The following is a 15,667-nucleotide window of genomic DNA, read 5'->3' on the forward strand; positions in this document are numbered from 1 at the left end:
TTTCTTCTGTTACATTTGTATCTTCCACCACAGTTGCCCCTTTGCTGTGCCACCCTGCTTGGAGCCAGCTGAGTGTGGACTGAAACCTCCACAAACTGTGGGCTAAATATACCTTTCCCTCTTTAACTTGGGTGTCAGGTATTTTGTCCCAGCAATGAGAGAAAAGTAACTAAGACACAGGGTTTTGAGACGGACAGATGATATCTACTGTGAGTCACTCCAAGGATTTCATAGTCTGGGCTATGGGTTATATAAATAGGGACAGCTGAGGAACTCATGTGCAAGGGGAAGCGTAAGCTGAGGTGAGCCACTCCCGAGGGACCAGCAGCAATGAAGTTTCTTCTGTTGATCCTGGTCCTACCAGTCGCTGCATCTGGACCTCTTCACCACCACGATGAAAGAAAAACAAAAAGTTTTACAGAATTTGCTAGAGTAAGTAGTGACACTTAGAATTTACCTAACCTGATTTTCATCTTTAATATTTATTGTATTTACTAATTTTATTTTGAAGAACGTCATTTAAAAAGTGGTATCAGAGGTTAGTTTTGTGTTGAATTTTTATTTACCATAGAGAAATATGAAAGAAATACTGGCTTTGAAGAAGTGCTATGAAATTGGGGATATTTGTCCCTTGTACTAAAAACCTTTGACCAAGGAATATTGATCCAATATAACTGGGATTCACTTCTATTATTTCGTTTTAAATTAGTCTTTTTGTGCCAATTCAAAAGCTGAGATTTCAGTGCCTTATTTAACTGCTGTGAGCTCCTATTCATCAATTTCATCATACTTCTTTTATTCACATTCATCCAAGATATTCTCCATAAGCATTTAAATTCTTTTACATTTATTTACTTATTTTGATTTTTCTGAGACAGGGCTTAACTAGGAAGTTCAGGCTGGTCTTGAACTCACTATGTAGACCAGCCTGGCCTTGAACTCATGACAATCCTCATACACCAGTCTCCAAAGTGCTGGCATTACAGGTGTGCACCACCACACCAAGCTCTTAAACATTTTTTAAACACAACCTTTCAGCTATTGTTTTTCCTCTAGTTAAAAGCTTAATTTTCTATTTTCTAAATTTCTTTCCATTCTTCTTTTAGTTTATTGAGACAAGCTGTTGTTTTTAAGGGTTTGAGAAAGATTTTCTTTTTTAAAAATTTTTTTTAATTTTAATTTTAATTTTTTCCATAATTTTATTGATAAATAGCAATGAGACAGTTTCAAATCAAATTGGTAGAACAGTTTCAATAATTAACACATTGCATACATTCTTCCTAGTGGTTAATTGCTGTACAAGATGCGGACATGATATCCTATTTACAAACACCATTAGAACAAATCCCTCTATTCATTTAGAGAATGTAACCATATATCTATCCTAACCACTTTGAATACACAGATACAACATGGACATTCATCTGTATCCCCTTTTTTTGTTAAGTTCCGTTATTTGAAGAGACAAGCTGTTGTTATATTACCCAGGCTATCTTCTAAATCATGGGCTTAGATGACCTTATTCCTTAGTTTTCTGAATATTTACTGGACTATATTTTCTCTTTGAATTTATCCTAGTTGCTCACTGTCAAGTTTTGAGGGGGTTTTTTGACATTGTTTAGCATTCTACCAACAGAATGCAAGGCCTTGCGTATGATAGGCATTTTGTTTTTGAGATAAAATAGCCAACTCTCGAAGTTAAAAGAGGAAAGGTTTAGTTTGGATCCTGGTTTGTAGAGGTTTCAGTCCATGATTGACTGGCTCTGAGGTGGGGTTTCATGGCAGAGCTGCTTCACAGAGAAGAGAAAACAATTCATGGCATGGAAGAGAGAAGGCCAGAGCCAGCAACAGCAGCAGGCAGCGGGGGCGCAGCAGCCCTCATGCTGTCCCTTGTATTCTACCCAGGCCACAAGCTCGCTCGCATGGGCCTTTCATTTCCCACGCCCAGAGCGGTGCTAAGCAGTCAGAGGACTAACTCAGTAGCCACATGCCCTTGGGCCTAGCATTACACACATAATCCCAGCAGCACACACCCTAGATCCAGCCTCCTCTGAAAGCCTCACCTATGACACACAAAGCTGGGGCTGGGGCACATCTACACATAAGCCATGAAAGCAGGCAGGGGCTCACCCATTGAGCTACACCTCTGGCCAAGCTACATGTTTCTATCCCAATGTAAGTATCCCAACAGTAAAGACTCTGACATTTATGGAATGCCAGGACTTTCTTGAAGTTGCAATTAAGTGGAAACAAGGCTGAAGTAGTAAAACATGAAGATTTTTCTACTGGAAGATTTTTCTACCAGAAGCAAATACTGATTAAAAATTTATGACATACATTTGCTAGCTCAGAAAATTAAAAATATTTTCTCATTATAACTGTCCAGAAAATGACAAGTGATGATTAAAATACTTGGCTCAAAAACATAGGTGTGCAGCTGAGTCATATATATATTTAGAAATCCCAACAGAAACATTTTTATGCTTTATTGAATATATCTTTTTCCAGAACTATTTGATAAAATTTTACCACTTGAATGACACAGACAGCAATCCAGTGAAAATGATGAAATTACGTACAAACATTCTAGAAGAAAAAATCCAGGAAATGCAGGAGTTCTTTGGGCTGGAAGTGACCGGGCAACTGGACAGACGTACCCTGCAGGTGATGCGCGCTCCTCGATGCGGAGTGCCCGACGTGCAGGCGTTCAGCACGCTGGGGGGGCAGGCGTGGAAGAGCCACGTTATCACCTACAGGTAAGGGAGCTGAGCGAAGCCCCGCGTTTCCTGCTCCCGCGTTGGCCTGGATCCCAGAGGGCTGCACTAGTTAGATGGTGACCCGCTTTCCAGAGCAGCTAGACAGCTTGTGTCTGTCGTTATCACTGTCTGGGTGCTGAGCTTTCTAGTGTCTGGCAGAGAGGACTGTTCACTCAAGGAAGAGCTGCAATTGCCTGGCTTGCCACAGAGTCCAGAAAAAAGCAGCAAGGAAGAGAAGGAGGAAGGTGGATAAATATCAGCAGGGACAGGAGAAAGTTCACAGTCAAGCTGGCTAGGACTGAGAGTCCAGGAGCAGGGGCAGCAGGTAAAGCTTCTGTAAAGTAAAGCCTTCATTGTGATGACCTATTACACACAAGTAAAGAAAAATTACGTTAAATTTTGATGGAGAAAGTTGTTCAAGTAATTAGGGTTTTATACTTAAATAAGCATTTTAAAAATGAAATCAGGACTCTTGAATTATGAAATGACTCATCTTCCAGTGGCAGTCACAGAACTAAAATACCCCGATGAGGCAACATTAGCACATGCCTTCCATATCTTTTCTCTCTTTTTCTCTTAAAGAATCAATAATTACACCCCCGACATGAGGCGTCAAGACGTGGATGCCGCCATTCAAAAAGCTTTTCAAGTGTGGAGTGATGTGACCCCGCTGAAATTCAGAAAGGTTAACGTGGGCGAGGCTGACATCATGATATTTTTTGCTTATGGAGGTAAAGAGCTCAGACTTCGTCGGTGTGATTCGGCATGATTTGTAGCATAGACAGAAGCACTTATCTTCTTTCATTTTTTTCAAAGATCATGGTGACTTCAATCCTTTTGATGGCAAAGATGGGACCTTAGCTCATGCTTTTGCACCTGGGTTTGGTCGTGGAGGAGATGCACATTTTGATGAGGCGGAAACCTGGAGCCCAGACTTCAGAGGTAGGAGCAGACAAGCGCAGAACACACAAAAGGCAAACAGAATTTACAATAGGTCCTAATTCAGAAGGACATCATTCTGAGAAAAGAGTACAGCGTGAAAACCCCTGTTCGATCATAAGTACTTGTCTAAATAAAAACACTGTATCTGAGTCTCAGCTTCACTCCTTATGAATTGAGACTTTTAGACTAGATTAGCTTAAAAATTATCCCTAAGAGTTGGTCTCTGAGGACTGTACGAGCTACAAGCTAGTTCGTTAGTAGAAAGTTCTGGAGAGGCAGAAGTTGTTGTTTTGGGCTTGATAGCAAAATCCATGAACTGAAAGGCAAACACCAGGATTAATTCTTTGAGTGCCAAGACGTAAGATAAGGTTATTGTGTGTGATTCATTTTACAATACCATAATTGCATGGCTTTCTAGGGATACAAAAAGATAAACATAGAGAATTTAGAGGTCCACATAGGAAAGCACACAGTGACGGTCGTACGCACTGTGCAGTCCTGGCATGCCTTTCAGAATGTCCAGCCAATTATTTAATAGTGCATGTGTGCACTTACTGCCCATGGCCGCTCATCCTATGCCTCAGACAATGGGGGCCGAGCAGAAGTAAGCACATCTATTATTTCAGGGGATTAGTACCATGGGAAAATTCAAACTTTCCAGGAGCCTTTTAATTCTGTACTGGGAATACTAGATTATGAAACTCACTTGGTTAGAAATTAAGCAGGGAGAAAGAATATGGATTACTCAGTATCCTTCCTCTGGCCAACACTGTGCATGTTGCAGACCAGTATTTTTATAGACAATATGTCCAGTAGAAAGGCTGTTTTAGTCTGACACATAGCTTAAGGCTTATCAAATTCTATTGTGAAAGCAAATCATGTAGGATTAAGTACTTAGCGAACTGGAAATCCTCAGCCAGACATATTAAATGTGTTTCAGTTTCATCTGAGGTAATGTGGATGTCATCAACTCTTCATCTGAAGTGAGACAATTGTGTTTATTAGCTACACTCAATTTTGGAATTCTAAAAGATCTTAGAAAAGTTATCTGATGCAGCTCTGTTCAGACAGAAAAACTGAGACCAGGAGAAGGGTAGTGGCTGGTTTGTGAAAAAACTGACTCTGAACACATATTTCCTGTCCTTTGGCCTTATTTTTTAATTGACTTGAGTCTAGGCTTTCAAAGTTATTTATAAAAATTCTACCTTAAGATGCTCATTTTCAGCCTATTTTTGACCCAGTAAATTAAAAGAGCAGGTATGTCAATGATACTGGGTTTCTATCACTGTGTTGAGTGATAGTGTTGGGATACAGAAATGAAAGAGACAGAGCCCTGCCCGTGGACATGCAGTCTGGTGAGAAGAAGGGTGCAAATCTAAATTCATTATTTGGAAATGAAGACCAATGATGATTTCTTTTATATAAAAGCATTAGGAGAATTGGGAGGAGAAAAAAATTCAGATTTAGATAAACTGTAAAGCCTTTGCTTATTTACCCAGAGTCTTATGCAGAATAGAGACAGTAACTTAGTTCTTGCTTTTTTGTCTTTTGAAAAGAGGACTCACTAGCTAGGTTTACCTCTCCATGCACACAGCTATGGCTTATTTGAAAGATTCTGCAACAGAATGTTTTACCTGTCCACCAATGCAATAGTCTTAACTGGAAGCACCTTTGTCCCCAGTGCAATGCTGGACAATATCTGGAGACATTTTTTTCATTGTTAAAACTGGAGGGAGGTTATACTTACATTTAGTGGTAAAACATAGATGTTTAAACACCTATAATGCAGAAGACCACAGTGACAGCAAAGAACTATCCATTTTGCACCATCAGGAATGCTGAAGTGAAGAAACCCTATTCAAGACAATGGGGAAATAAGGGAAGAGTTCAAGCCCTTTAAAAAGCTTCCTTTTCACTGTGTTGGATGTTGCATCATTGTTTTCAAAATTAAAAGGAAGAAATGAAAACATAAATGTCTATCAATTAATGAATTGATAAAGAAATGCTACATACAATGAAATAATATTCAGTCATAAAAAGGTGAAATCCTGCCACGTGGTTAGAACTGAAAGTCATCACAGGAAGTGAAAAATCTGAGCACAAAAAGACAAGCACCACATGATCTCACTTACTGTGAAGCCTAATAAAAAAACTGATCTCATTAAATTAAGAATATTCTGGGGGTTACCAGCCACCAGCAAGATTCAGGGAGAGGGAGGATCAGAGCAGTTAGATAAGAGTAAGAAGCTCTGGCACACTGCTGTATAGTTATAGGTAGCAGTTACGTAGGGAATCATTCCAAAAGCTAGAGGAGAGCATTTTGAATGTTTTTACCACAATACAATAAATACTTAAGGAAACAGATATTTTCACCTTCATTTGAATATTACACCAATGTACACAATATCAAAATGTCACATGGTACTCTCCAAATGCGTATACTTTTCTGTGTCAGTTGAAAACAGATGACATGTGTGTCACGGCTTTATCCCTCTGGGGTGGTTTCCCCGTAGGAAGAAACTTGTTCCTCGTTGCCGTTCATGAGCTTGGCCACTCTCTGGGACTTGGCCATTCTAGCGATCGAAGGGCCATAATGTTCCCCAACTATGGCTATCTTGACCCCAAAACGTTCCGCCTCTCTGCCGACGACATCCATGGCATTCAATCCCTCTATGGTGAGTTGGACTTCTTCATCGTTCTGCCAGCTAAAGGTATTCACTTTTATGAATAATCTAATGATATTATCTTCATCTCACTGATGAGGGTGCAAGACCTAGTGTGTTAGATTTGAGGCCTCAAGTCTGGTGTTCTTCCTGTTTGACATGTTGAAGAAGGCACAAAGACAAAACAGTCCAACTGCAAAAAGTCAAAGAGATCAAGTTATTCTCCTCCATGACTGATGCTGCAGCCACATGGGAAAAATTCTTAGTGTATGCTTCAAATGAGTTTTATGGAAACTTAAATTGATTTTGATGCATTATTATCTAGAAAATGGATTGTTTTATAAAAGAATGTTTCTTTCTCTTATGATCATATTGCACAAATTTTTCTGAATGCTTCTTGAAATGCATTTTCAGGGGGTCCAGCAAAGCCCCAACCAGTGCCACACCCTGATAGCATGGCACCACCTGCCTGTGACCCCAACTTGAGTTTTGATGCTGTCACTAAAATGGGAAAGAAAATATTTTTCTTTAAAGACCGGTAAGATCATTTTAGCTAATTTAAAACCGTGTGTGTGTGTGTGTGTGTGTGTGCGTGTGTGTGTGTGAAAGAGAGAGAGAGAAAGATGAAAATTATAAGCAGGGACTTATATCAGTAGGCAATAAACAGATTTTGATGATTTTAAAGCAGGAAAGCAGTGGTATTAATTGTGTTATTTATTTATTTATTTATTCATTTATTTCAGTACCAGAGATCGAACTCAGGACCTTGTGCTTGCCAGGCAAGCATTTATGCCACTGAGCTATGACCCTAGCCCTGTGTTTGTATTTTAACTGAAAATTGGTGCATAAAAATGAATGTGCAATATATGGTGGTACACATCTGTAATCTCAGGATTCTGGGAGGCTGAGGCAGAAAGATCTCTAAATCAACCCAAATCTGGGCAACATAGCAAGACCTTACCTCAAAACACAAACACAAAATGAACTTACTAGAAGACAAGGAGCAGAGAAGCCCAACTATTTTAATTATAGATAAAAATGTTGAAGTTTAAAACTAAGGCTGGGCAAGAGTTCTATGTGTTTCTGGAATATAGAAAAAAGAGTTTCAGGACACCTTATGAATTATGCCTCAAAACACAAACTGAAGTACGTGAGCGCAGTGTAGAAGATTAACACTTGGTAGGGAAGACAATTATCCTCATCTGTGAGATTATAAAACACCTGATATGAGGTGCCTTCCGGTCAGTTGGAAAGCTGGCAAACAGATTGCGGGCCTGGACGAGGCCACAGACCCCTGGACTCCGAGCTCCAGAATACAGCAAGTTACCTGCTAGAGTCACTGTCATGTTGAGTAGGCTCCTGTCCTTGTGGAGTGCGTGGAAGACCGCAGACTGGAATGGGCGATAACGGGGAGAAATACCCAAGCGTTTCACAGTTCCTTGCCAGTCTCGTGTCAAGGAGCTTGCGTACGTTCCCTGCAGTAGTACTTACCGTGCGCTAAACATCCCTCGTGGCAGGTTCTTCTGGTGGAAGCCTCTTGAGGAGCCGAAAGTCGGAGTGAGCTCAGTGTCTTCCTTATGGCCAACCTTGCCACATGGCATTCAAGCCGCCTATGAAATTGAAGCCAGAAACCAAGTTTATCTTTTTAAAGGTAATTCCAATGTTCAGTTTTTAAAATTTTTTTCTAGTTTTTGAAGAGAATATAAAATAGTATTAAAAAAGAAAAAATTACAAATGACATAGACTGTTACTAAACAAAATAATATGAATTTGACAGTATTTGTGGTAATGCAAAGTGTGGTCTTCAAATTAATTGTTCAGATTGCCAGAATATGCATGGAAAATTTGAAAGAGAAAGAAAAAAGTTATAAGAAATTAAGAAGAGGGCTGAGAAGATAGCTCAGTGGTACAAGGACCTGCCTGAAAAGTGCAAGGTCCTGAGTTCAATCCCTAGTAAAACAAAAACAAAAAGAAAAGAAAAGAAATCAAGGAAAGAGAAAAAAAAATATTTAGCTTTGCTGTTAAAGATACTTTAAGGAAAAGAAAACGAGTTGAAGAAATATTACTACTTTTTATAGATGGAGACCAAAAAAGTACTCCTCCTTTTCTTAAACATGGCTCCAAACCGTACGTTATAGTTGCTTAACTGCCCCGGAAGTATGTGCAACATTTGAGGAAAGTTTGTAAAATATAAGACAGGAATGTCCGTGGGGGAGGGGACACGACGCCAGAAGAGGGACCCTGCTCTAGAAAGGCAAGCGCAGCACATTTAGGACTCGGGAAAGAACGGCGCTGGTGCCAAGTCGGTGCTTCATATGACTGTCTAGTTCTCATGTGCCATTTTTTTGTCTCCACAGATGATAAGTACTGGTTACTTAGTGACTTAAGACCACAGCCGAACTATCCCAGCAGCATACACTCTCTGGGCCTCCCCCGGCATGTGAAGAAACTGGACGCAGCCCTCTTCAACCCATTGTACTCTAAGACTTACTTCTTTGTAGATGAGCAGTACTGGAGGTGAGCTTCCCTCGCTGGTGCTCTGCCTCCTTGCGAGGCAGGAATGGAGCGGGCCTTCCAGAAGGCGGCCTTGCTGGGCAAGACCTCAGAGAGCCCTGACCTCCCTGGGCGAGTGCTCAAGAAAACAGAAGCTGGAAGTAGTTGTCTGTCAGCCTGGTCCTCTCCTCTATGATTTTGGTTTCTGATACATGAGATCATATATAATGCATTTTTTAAAAGAATATTTTTGGGTTGGGGTGTGCCTGAGTGGAAGAGCACTTGAGGGACTGGGTTCAATCCCCAATGCTGTGGGGTGGAGGGTAAAAAACGAAAAGAATACCTGAACTAAATTTTTTTTGTTGCTTATAGTGGAAACACTGGGAAAATAGTGTTGTAGATGTATGAGGCCTTTTATTTAGTCTACAGTCGTTCTCAGGTTGTGTGAATTCTAGACTCTTCTCTGTGACTACCATACCCAGAAGACACAATGGGGAAGCCAACCCGTCCTTCGATGGGATGTGCCTAACAAGCCTACCCTAACAAGGAATCAGATGGCCAGACAGAGCCAGCAGCTCACCTGAGCAGTTGTCTGGCTTTCTCTCCAGAGTCTAATTTTGGAGGAGGCCAGGATCCTCTATAGCAGTGATGGCGAACCCGTAAGAGCTTTCAGTGATTCAAACAGCTACCACAGCATGTGCTATAGACTCGCCACCGCTGCCCTGAACCCTCTTCTGAGGACACCAATCATTTCCTGGATTGGATGATACAGGCTGAAATAGGCACAGTAGGATGCACTAAGAAGGTCACAGTATCAGCTCTACTTATTCTTACACATTTACAATTTAGCACCTGCCAGAGAGATAGCTCAGCACGTAAGAGCCCGGCTGACAAGTGCAAGGTTCTGAGTTCGACCCCCAGTACCAAAAATATGAGTAAATTAAATTAAATTCAGCGCCTACCTTCAGTTGAATACCACATGCTTATGGCATGAGTTTGACAACAACCTTAGCCTAATTTGAGAAATACAATTTTTTTTTCTTGGAGGCCAAACCCTGAGCTCTGGGTGTGGAGGGCAAATACTCTACCACTGTGCTGCACCCACAACTCGAGAGAAGAATGCTTGATTTTAGCAACTAGAACTTTCTTAAGAGTCCACACACTGATGTAATTCATTGCCTATCAATAACACTGACATTTTAATTCTGACCAGTGTCTGCATGGCCTTTGCTGATTCCACCTGGGCCAAGATTTTTCTTTTCCTTGAAAGACAGAAACAAGGGCCTACAATTATTACATGCATGACAAGCAATAGATATTTGGAAAACGAAGTTGATAACAAATAGATTCAACCGCTACTTGGAAGTCTAGAGAGCAACAAAATTCTTTTACTCCTGAGTAAAACAGAACAAAGAAAAACTCTGGGGTCTAAGAAGCCTGGATACAGTAAAATGGTTTATTTTTTTTATTTCTCTCTAATATGTATGTTTAAAACTTTTTGGCTCCATGGCTTTTAAACCCTTGCCTTCTATCATTTTATTGGGAAAAAAATAATTGTTTTTAATTTTGGTAGAAAGTTTTGAAATGAAGGCAATAACATACAGCCAAATAATTGAGTCTGCAAGGGACTGCAGTACACAAAATCCACTTAATGCCAGGCTCTGGGGCAGAACCAAGAGCGGGAGAAGCACTGAGGGGCAACGGCAGGAGGCTCAGCCAGAGTCTGGAAGACTGGGTTCCGAGTCGCGCAGGGACTTTCAGTCAATGGGCAGACTGCTTGCCCCTTAGTTTCATTCATCAGTACAGTTCAGGCCTTTCAGGAGCAGCCTCCTGGGACAGACATTAGGTTTGCAGTCCTGTCATAAAGTCTACTTTCTGAATGAGTTCCTGCTGTTTATTTCCTGCTCAGGTATGATGAAAGGAGAAAGTCCATGGACCCCGGTTATCCTCAACTGATTGGCAGGAAGTTCCTAGGCGTCGGGCCCAAAATTGATGCAGCCTTCTACTTCAAAGGTGAGTAGGAGACCATGAGGACATGAGAAATCTATCTATTTATTTATCTCTATCTATCTATCTATCTATCTATCTATCTATCTATCTATCTATCTATGGAACTAGGGATTTAAACCAGAGCCTTTGTACTGAACTATACCTCCAACACTTTACAACTTTAAAAAAAATTTTTTTGAAATAAGGTCTTGCTAAGTCACTAAGTTGCTGATGCTAGGCTTGAACACTGATCCTTTTGCTTCGGCCTCCCAAAGTACCACAACCAGCTTGGGAAAAAAGAGTGGGGAAGGGCTCCAAATGAGCAAGGATCAGGACTCTGCAATTCTCCGTAAGGCCATAGAGGGAAAACTTACACTCCACTTAGGACAGGAAAGGAGAGGATGGCCAAGGAGCGGGCCGCCGATGACATATCCTGGGGTGGCCTGGCGGGCAGGTGGAAGGAATGCGCTTGTGCTGCTTTCCTCATCTTTGAGTCTGGAATTTCCTGTGAGCATATCAGCTGCACAGCATGAACTGGTGAGCCTGCACCAGGGGCTCCGGCCAGACAGGAGCTCCGTCTGCTCCTAGACCTTGCAGCTTTTACTTTTCCCAGGTTCCTATCCTTAGACCGGCCCTGATGGTGGAGTAAGAGAAGCTCAAATTTTGTTGTGAACATCGAATTCAGCCTAAGCAAAATTTTCAACGGTCCCATATTTAAAATGTTTCCCTCATCACTTGTCCTCTAGCAGGACTCCTGGGTGCCCGATGTGGCTCCAGTACCATCTCTGGAGTCCTGTGCCCGGGGTGTGCTTGAGAGTGACTAGGTATGTGGGGGCAGGGTACACTGCTAAGGTCCCCAAGATTTATATTCTATAGAATAGCTCATCCAATCTAGCCAATCTATTAAAATAAATCTAATTTTTCAAAGCAATACAAAGGGGAGGGGACGTGGCCAGATAGCTCAGCAGATTAAAGTGCCTACTTAGGCAGATGCAGTGGCCAGGGTTCAATCCCTGGCATGATGTGCCGCCCTGCCCCAAGGCACACTGAGACAGAGATTGAGATTGGGCATGATGGCTCAACCCTGTAATCCCAGCTCTTGGGAGGCTGAACACAGGGGGATCACTATGAGTCTGATCTATGTAGTGAGAACCTGTAGACCTTGTACAAAAATACAAAAAAAAAGAAAGAAAAGAAATACAAAGGGGAAAATTAAATGACTTGTTTTCATTTTTAGGACACTATTACTTCTTCCAAGGATCTAACCAACTTGAATATGATGTCCAGTTACATCGTGTCACCAGAAGGCTGAGAAGTAATAGCTGGCTTGGTTGTTAGGAAGAGTGTGTTTAATGGTGTTTGTCAATCCAGTTTAATAAATATTTATTTCATACATGCTATGTGCTCAGAGTACCTCTACATGTTGACATGTATCATAAAATAAGTAAAAACCTACAGGCCACAGATACAAAATTGTGTAGCAAAATGATTACACAAATGTAGACCCTTACTGTCAGTTTTTTCTGGATCCTAGTCAGTTTGAACATAGGCCAACATTATGCCATTAAAAGTCAAGAGCGCACCTTTTGGAGGCTGCCGTGTAGGTTGGTCTCTAACATCTTTAAACTGACAAGTTAGAATCTTTTTCTCTGCCGTAGCTAAAACTAAACATATTATTTTACTCAAATAAAAAATTTTAAAGAAAATGTTTGGGTTTTAATGCATTTTGTTCTCCTGGAAAAGCAATGTATTTTGAAAGCAACTCTGAACCTACTTATAAATGAAGTCTTTCTGTGACTGGATCAAGGAGCAAGTAGAAACATGATAACTAGAAAAGGAGGAAAATCTCAGGCTCCTATTGGTCCCCTGTGTAAGGCCACCTACATCCTTGGTCTCAAGACAAGAAAGCTTTCTTTATCCTGTACATGATGCTGATGCATAACTATACAAGACAGAAGGAAGAAAGGAAAGAAATCTGAAGGCAGTCAGTGTCTAATTTCCTGTAGGGAATAAATTTTCTTGTAGGGATGGCTTGGCCCTCTTTACAAAACAATTCCAAGGTTATCCTAGAATTGTAAGTAGGAGTATCGCTTACATTAACAATGGCTCTAAGACATGAGGATGAAGATCTCCTCCCCCACCTAGACTCTGTCTTCCTCATAAGGCCCTTGATTTCAGTTTATTCCACTCTTTGAAGTGATCATCTGACAGGAAAGGGGCTTAGCTGTATCTTGGATCTTGAGTAAACTGATCATTTTAAGAACTAGATGCACCCCATAAATTCCAACTAGTAAGAGCCCCACAACATACACAATGTGGATGATAAGGAAAATGTGTCAAAGAAATAAAGCAAATTGTTGTGAGACAGGCCAGGCTCAGCAGCCTGTGCTCAGTGGGCACACTGTGGGTCTTTTTGCCCCACAATGAACCTGTGAGCTGAGTACCACTAGCATCTCCTTCTAAACTTAGGACTCTCAAAGTGGATCACTTGGCAAGGTCACACAGCAATTACACAGCCCACTTTGAAGGGGAAAGGGGAGAGATGGGGGACAGGGAGGGAGGAGGGGGAAAGGGATGGGAGAAGAGGAGGGAGAGGGAGGGGAAAGAAGCAGGGAAAAAGGAATGAACTTGTCCAAAGTTACATAGCCTTGGAGTAGGAAGTCAAAGCTAGGAACTCTGACCCCAGAATTTATGTTATTCATGGCCACAAGATTCTGCCTTTCTGATTTACAAAATGGAAAAAAAATCAAGTAAATTTAAATCTTTTGGCACTTCACCCTATAAAGTTTTTCATTTCTACTTGGCTTTTCAATTAAAAGTCTTTAAAATGTTGATATACCAAAAGAAAGAGGATAAAAGAAATATCTAATAGATAATGACCAAGTGTTTCCAAATTTCATGAAATCTGTAAATTTAAGAAGGTCAGTAACTTCAGTAAAAATAAGCATAATGAAAAACTACACCAGGGCATACTATATGCGGGTCATTGAACACATGTGATAGAGGGCTATAAAGACAATCAAAAAGAAAGAAGATAACACATGAATGTATGTTGAGTGTGGAATTTTCCCCCACATATTTGTTATACAGATCAATGGGCTTCATTTTGGCAAATCTGCACACACACAGAGTACACTGTAATTACCCCTCCTCCAGCACTCTCCTTGCCTCCCCCAGTTTCACATGTTCAGAGTTTCAGCATAGAGAGTGTGCATCCACCAATTTCATTCCCCAACACTTGCCTTTGCACTTGACTGGAGCTGCCAGAAATGAGGTGATCGGGAGCAAACGACAGGATGTGCTGTAGCAAAGAGAGCCATCGAGCTGGAGTTCTGCACCTGGACCTTTTTCAGAGGAGAAATAACTGTAGGGGTCATGTCAGAAAACAAGTACTAAAGGAAAAGCCGGGGAAGTTTCCCCAAATAAAAGGAAAAAGGTTCACTTATAACAGCACTGAAAGTGGAAACACCATATTTGTTAGACTGTCTTTCTGTTTTGCTTTTGCTGTAGAGGAATTTAAGGCAGTGCCCTCACAAGGGAGCTGCATTGCTGGTCCTTACCGCCCACTCATTCATCATTCATTCGTCATTCATTCGTCATTCATTCATCATTCATTCTTCATTCATTCATTCATTCATTCATTCAAGTTCTCTCTAAGCCAGTAAATTACCTAACTGGGTTCTAGCTGGCAATCCTCCTGCCTCAGCCCCCCAGAGTGCTGGCATGATCCATCCTGCCAGACAATATTCAGTTTTTAAAAATCTTCAATTATTCTAAAAATAATTGAATCTCTGAAGCAAAGAAATAAAAATGAATTGTGGAGTTATCTTACTTGGATGATACATAGCCAAGTAAGATGTGTGATAACCACAGCACAAATGTGAAAAAAATGCAAGTGTAAGGTTCTTGTATGTGATGTCGTTCGATACTACTTGAAGACAAAATTGGCAAGCTAAAATGAAAATCATAATTTTAAAATCATCTACTAAAGATAGAAGGTGTAGCTAATAAATCAGTAACATCGAAAGGTACTAAACATTGCTCTAGTCGTCCAAAAGGAGATACACAAGGAGAAAGAAGGGACGTGCGATCCTTATGATCCCACTTGGGGGCGAGCAGGAAGCAAAAGGCAAGATGGTAGGCAGGCCTCACCCCACTCAGACTGATAATTTCATGATGAATTGTTTAAACGGGGCAAGTGCTAGAAAGATTGCCAAACGGAAGCTACTTTCTATCCATTAGAGATGAACCTCAAGGGCTGGGGGTGTATCGGTCACTTTCCCACTGGGACAAAGTACTGGGCACTGAGAAGTTGAAGAAGAGGGTAATTTCGCTTAGGTTTGGTCCGCGATGGGTGGCTCCGAGGCTCAGCGGCGCGTGGAAGGCATCGCTGAGGGAAGCTGTTCATCATGGTCACCAGGGAGCCAAGCGAGAAGAGAAGAACCAGAGAAGGGGGGACGCCCTCCAAAACACGCCCTCGTCACGCAAGTCCTTCATCCACACCCCGCTCCTAGCCTGCGTTTGGCTAGGAACGCCTCCATGGATCAGTCCACGGGTAAGCAAGCGCCGCCACGACCCACTTTCTAGAAGCCCCACCTCTGAAGGCAGCAGACGTCGGGGATGCACACCAGATCTAAACTCTAACGAGAGGAGTGAGACGACCGAGGCCACGGGATCCTGAATAGACCCAGAGCGCAGGCCCTGCGAGTGAGTGAGACGACCCGGGGCCGCGGATCCTCATTTGACCCAGGCTGCAGGCCCAGCACGGAACCCTTCAGCAGAACTCCCTGCAAAGAAGCTAGAGGCAAGACCCATCCAGCTGAT

General features: G+C 41.6%; 1 protein-coding gene across 1 annotated transcript; it reads left to right on the top strand.

Annotated features, from left to right (window-relative positions):
• Positions 1-287: 287 nt before the first annotated feature.
• On the top strand, positions 288-12,533 carry Mmp12 (matrix metallopeptidase 12). The gene is made up of 10 exons (XM_004626145.2): positions 288-432; positions 2,509-2,756; positions 3,339-3,487; positions 3,573-3,698; positions 6,212-6,373; positions 6,776-6,899; positions 7,879-8,012; positions 8,719-8,878; positions 10,764-10,867; positions 12,081-12,533. The coding sequence occupies exons 1-10, from the start codon at positions 331-333 to the stop codon at positions 12,179-12,181; spliced, it is 1,410 nt and encodes a 469-aa protein (XP_004626202.2). The 5' UTR covers positions 288-330; the 3' UTR covers positions 12,182-12,533.
• Positions 12,534-15,667: the final 3,134 nt, after the last annotated feature.

Source organism: Octodon degus, unplaced genomic scaffold, assembly GCF_000260255.1.
Source record: "Octodon degus isolate 3935 unplaced genomic scaffold, OctDeg1.0 scaffold00012, whole genome shotgun sequence".
Taxonomy (NCBI): Eukaryota; Metazoa; Chordata; class Mammalia; order Rodentia; family Octodontidae; genus Octodon; species Octodon degus.

Excerpts from the sequence above, each read along its gene's own strand:
- Mmp12 (XM_004626145.2), top strand. The coding sequence starts at position 331 with ATGAAGTTTCTTCTGTTGATCCTGGTCCTACCAGTCGCTGCATCTGGA. Across the intron at positions 433-2,508 it reads GTTTTACAGAATTTGCTAGA|AACTATTTGATAAAATTTTA; the intron begins GTAAGTAGTGAC and ends ATCTTTTTCCAG. Across the intron at positions 3,488-3,572 it reads GATATTTTTTGCTTATGGAG|ATCATGGTGACTTCAATCCT; the intron begins GTAAAGAGCTCA and ends TTTTTTTCAAAG.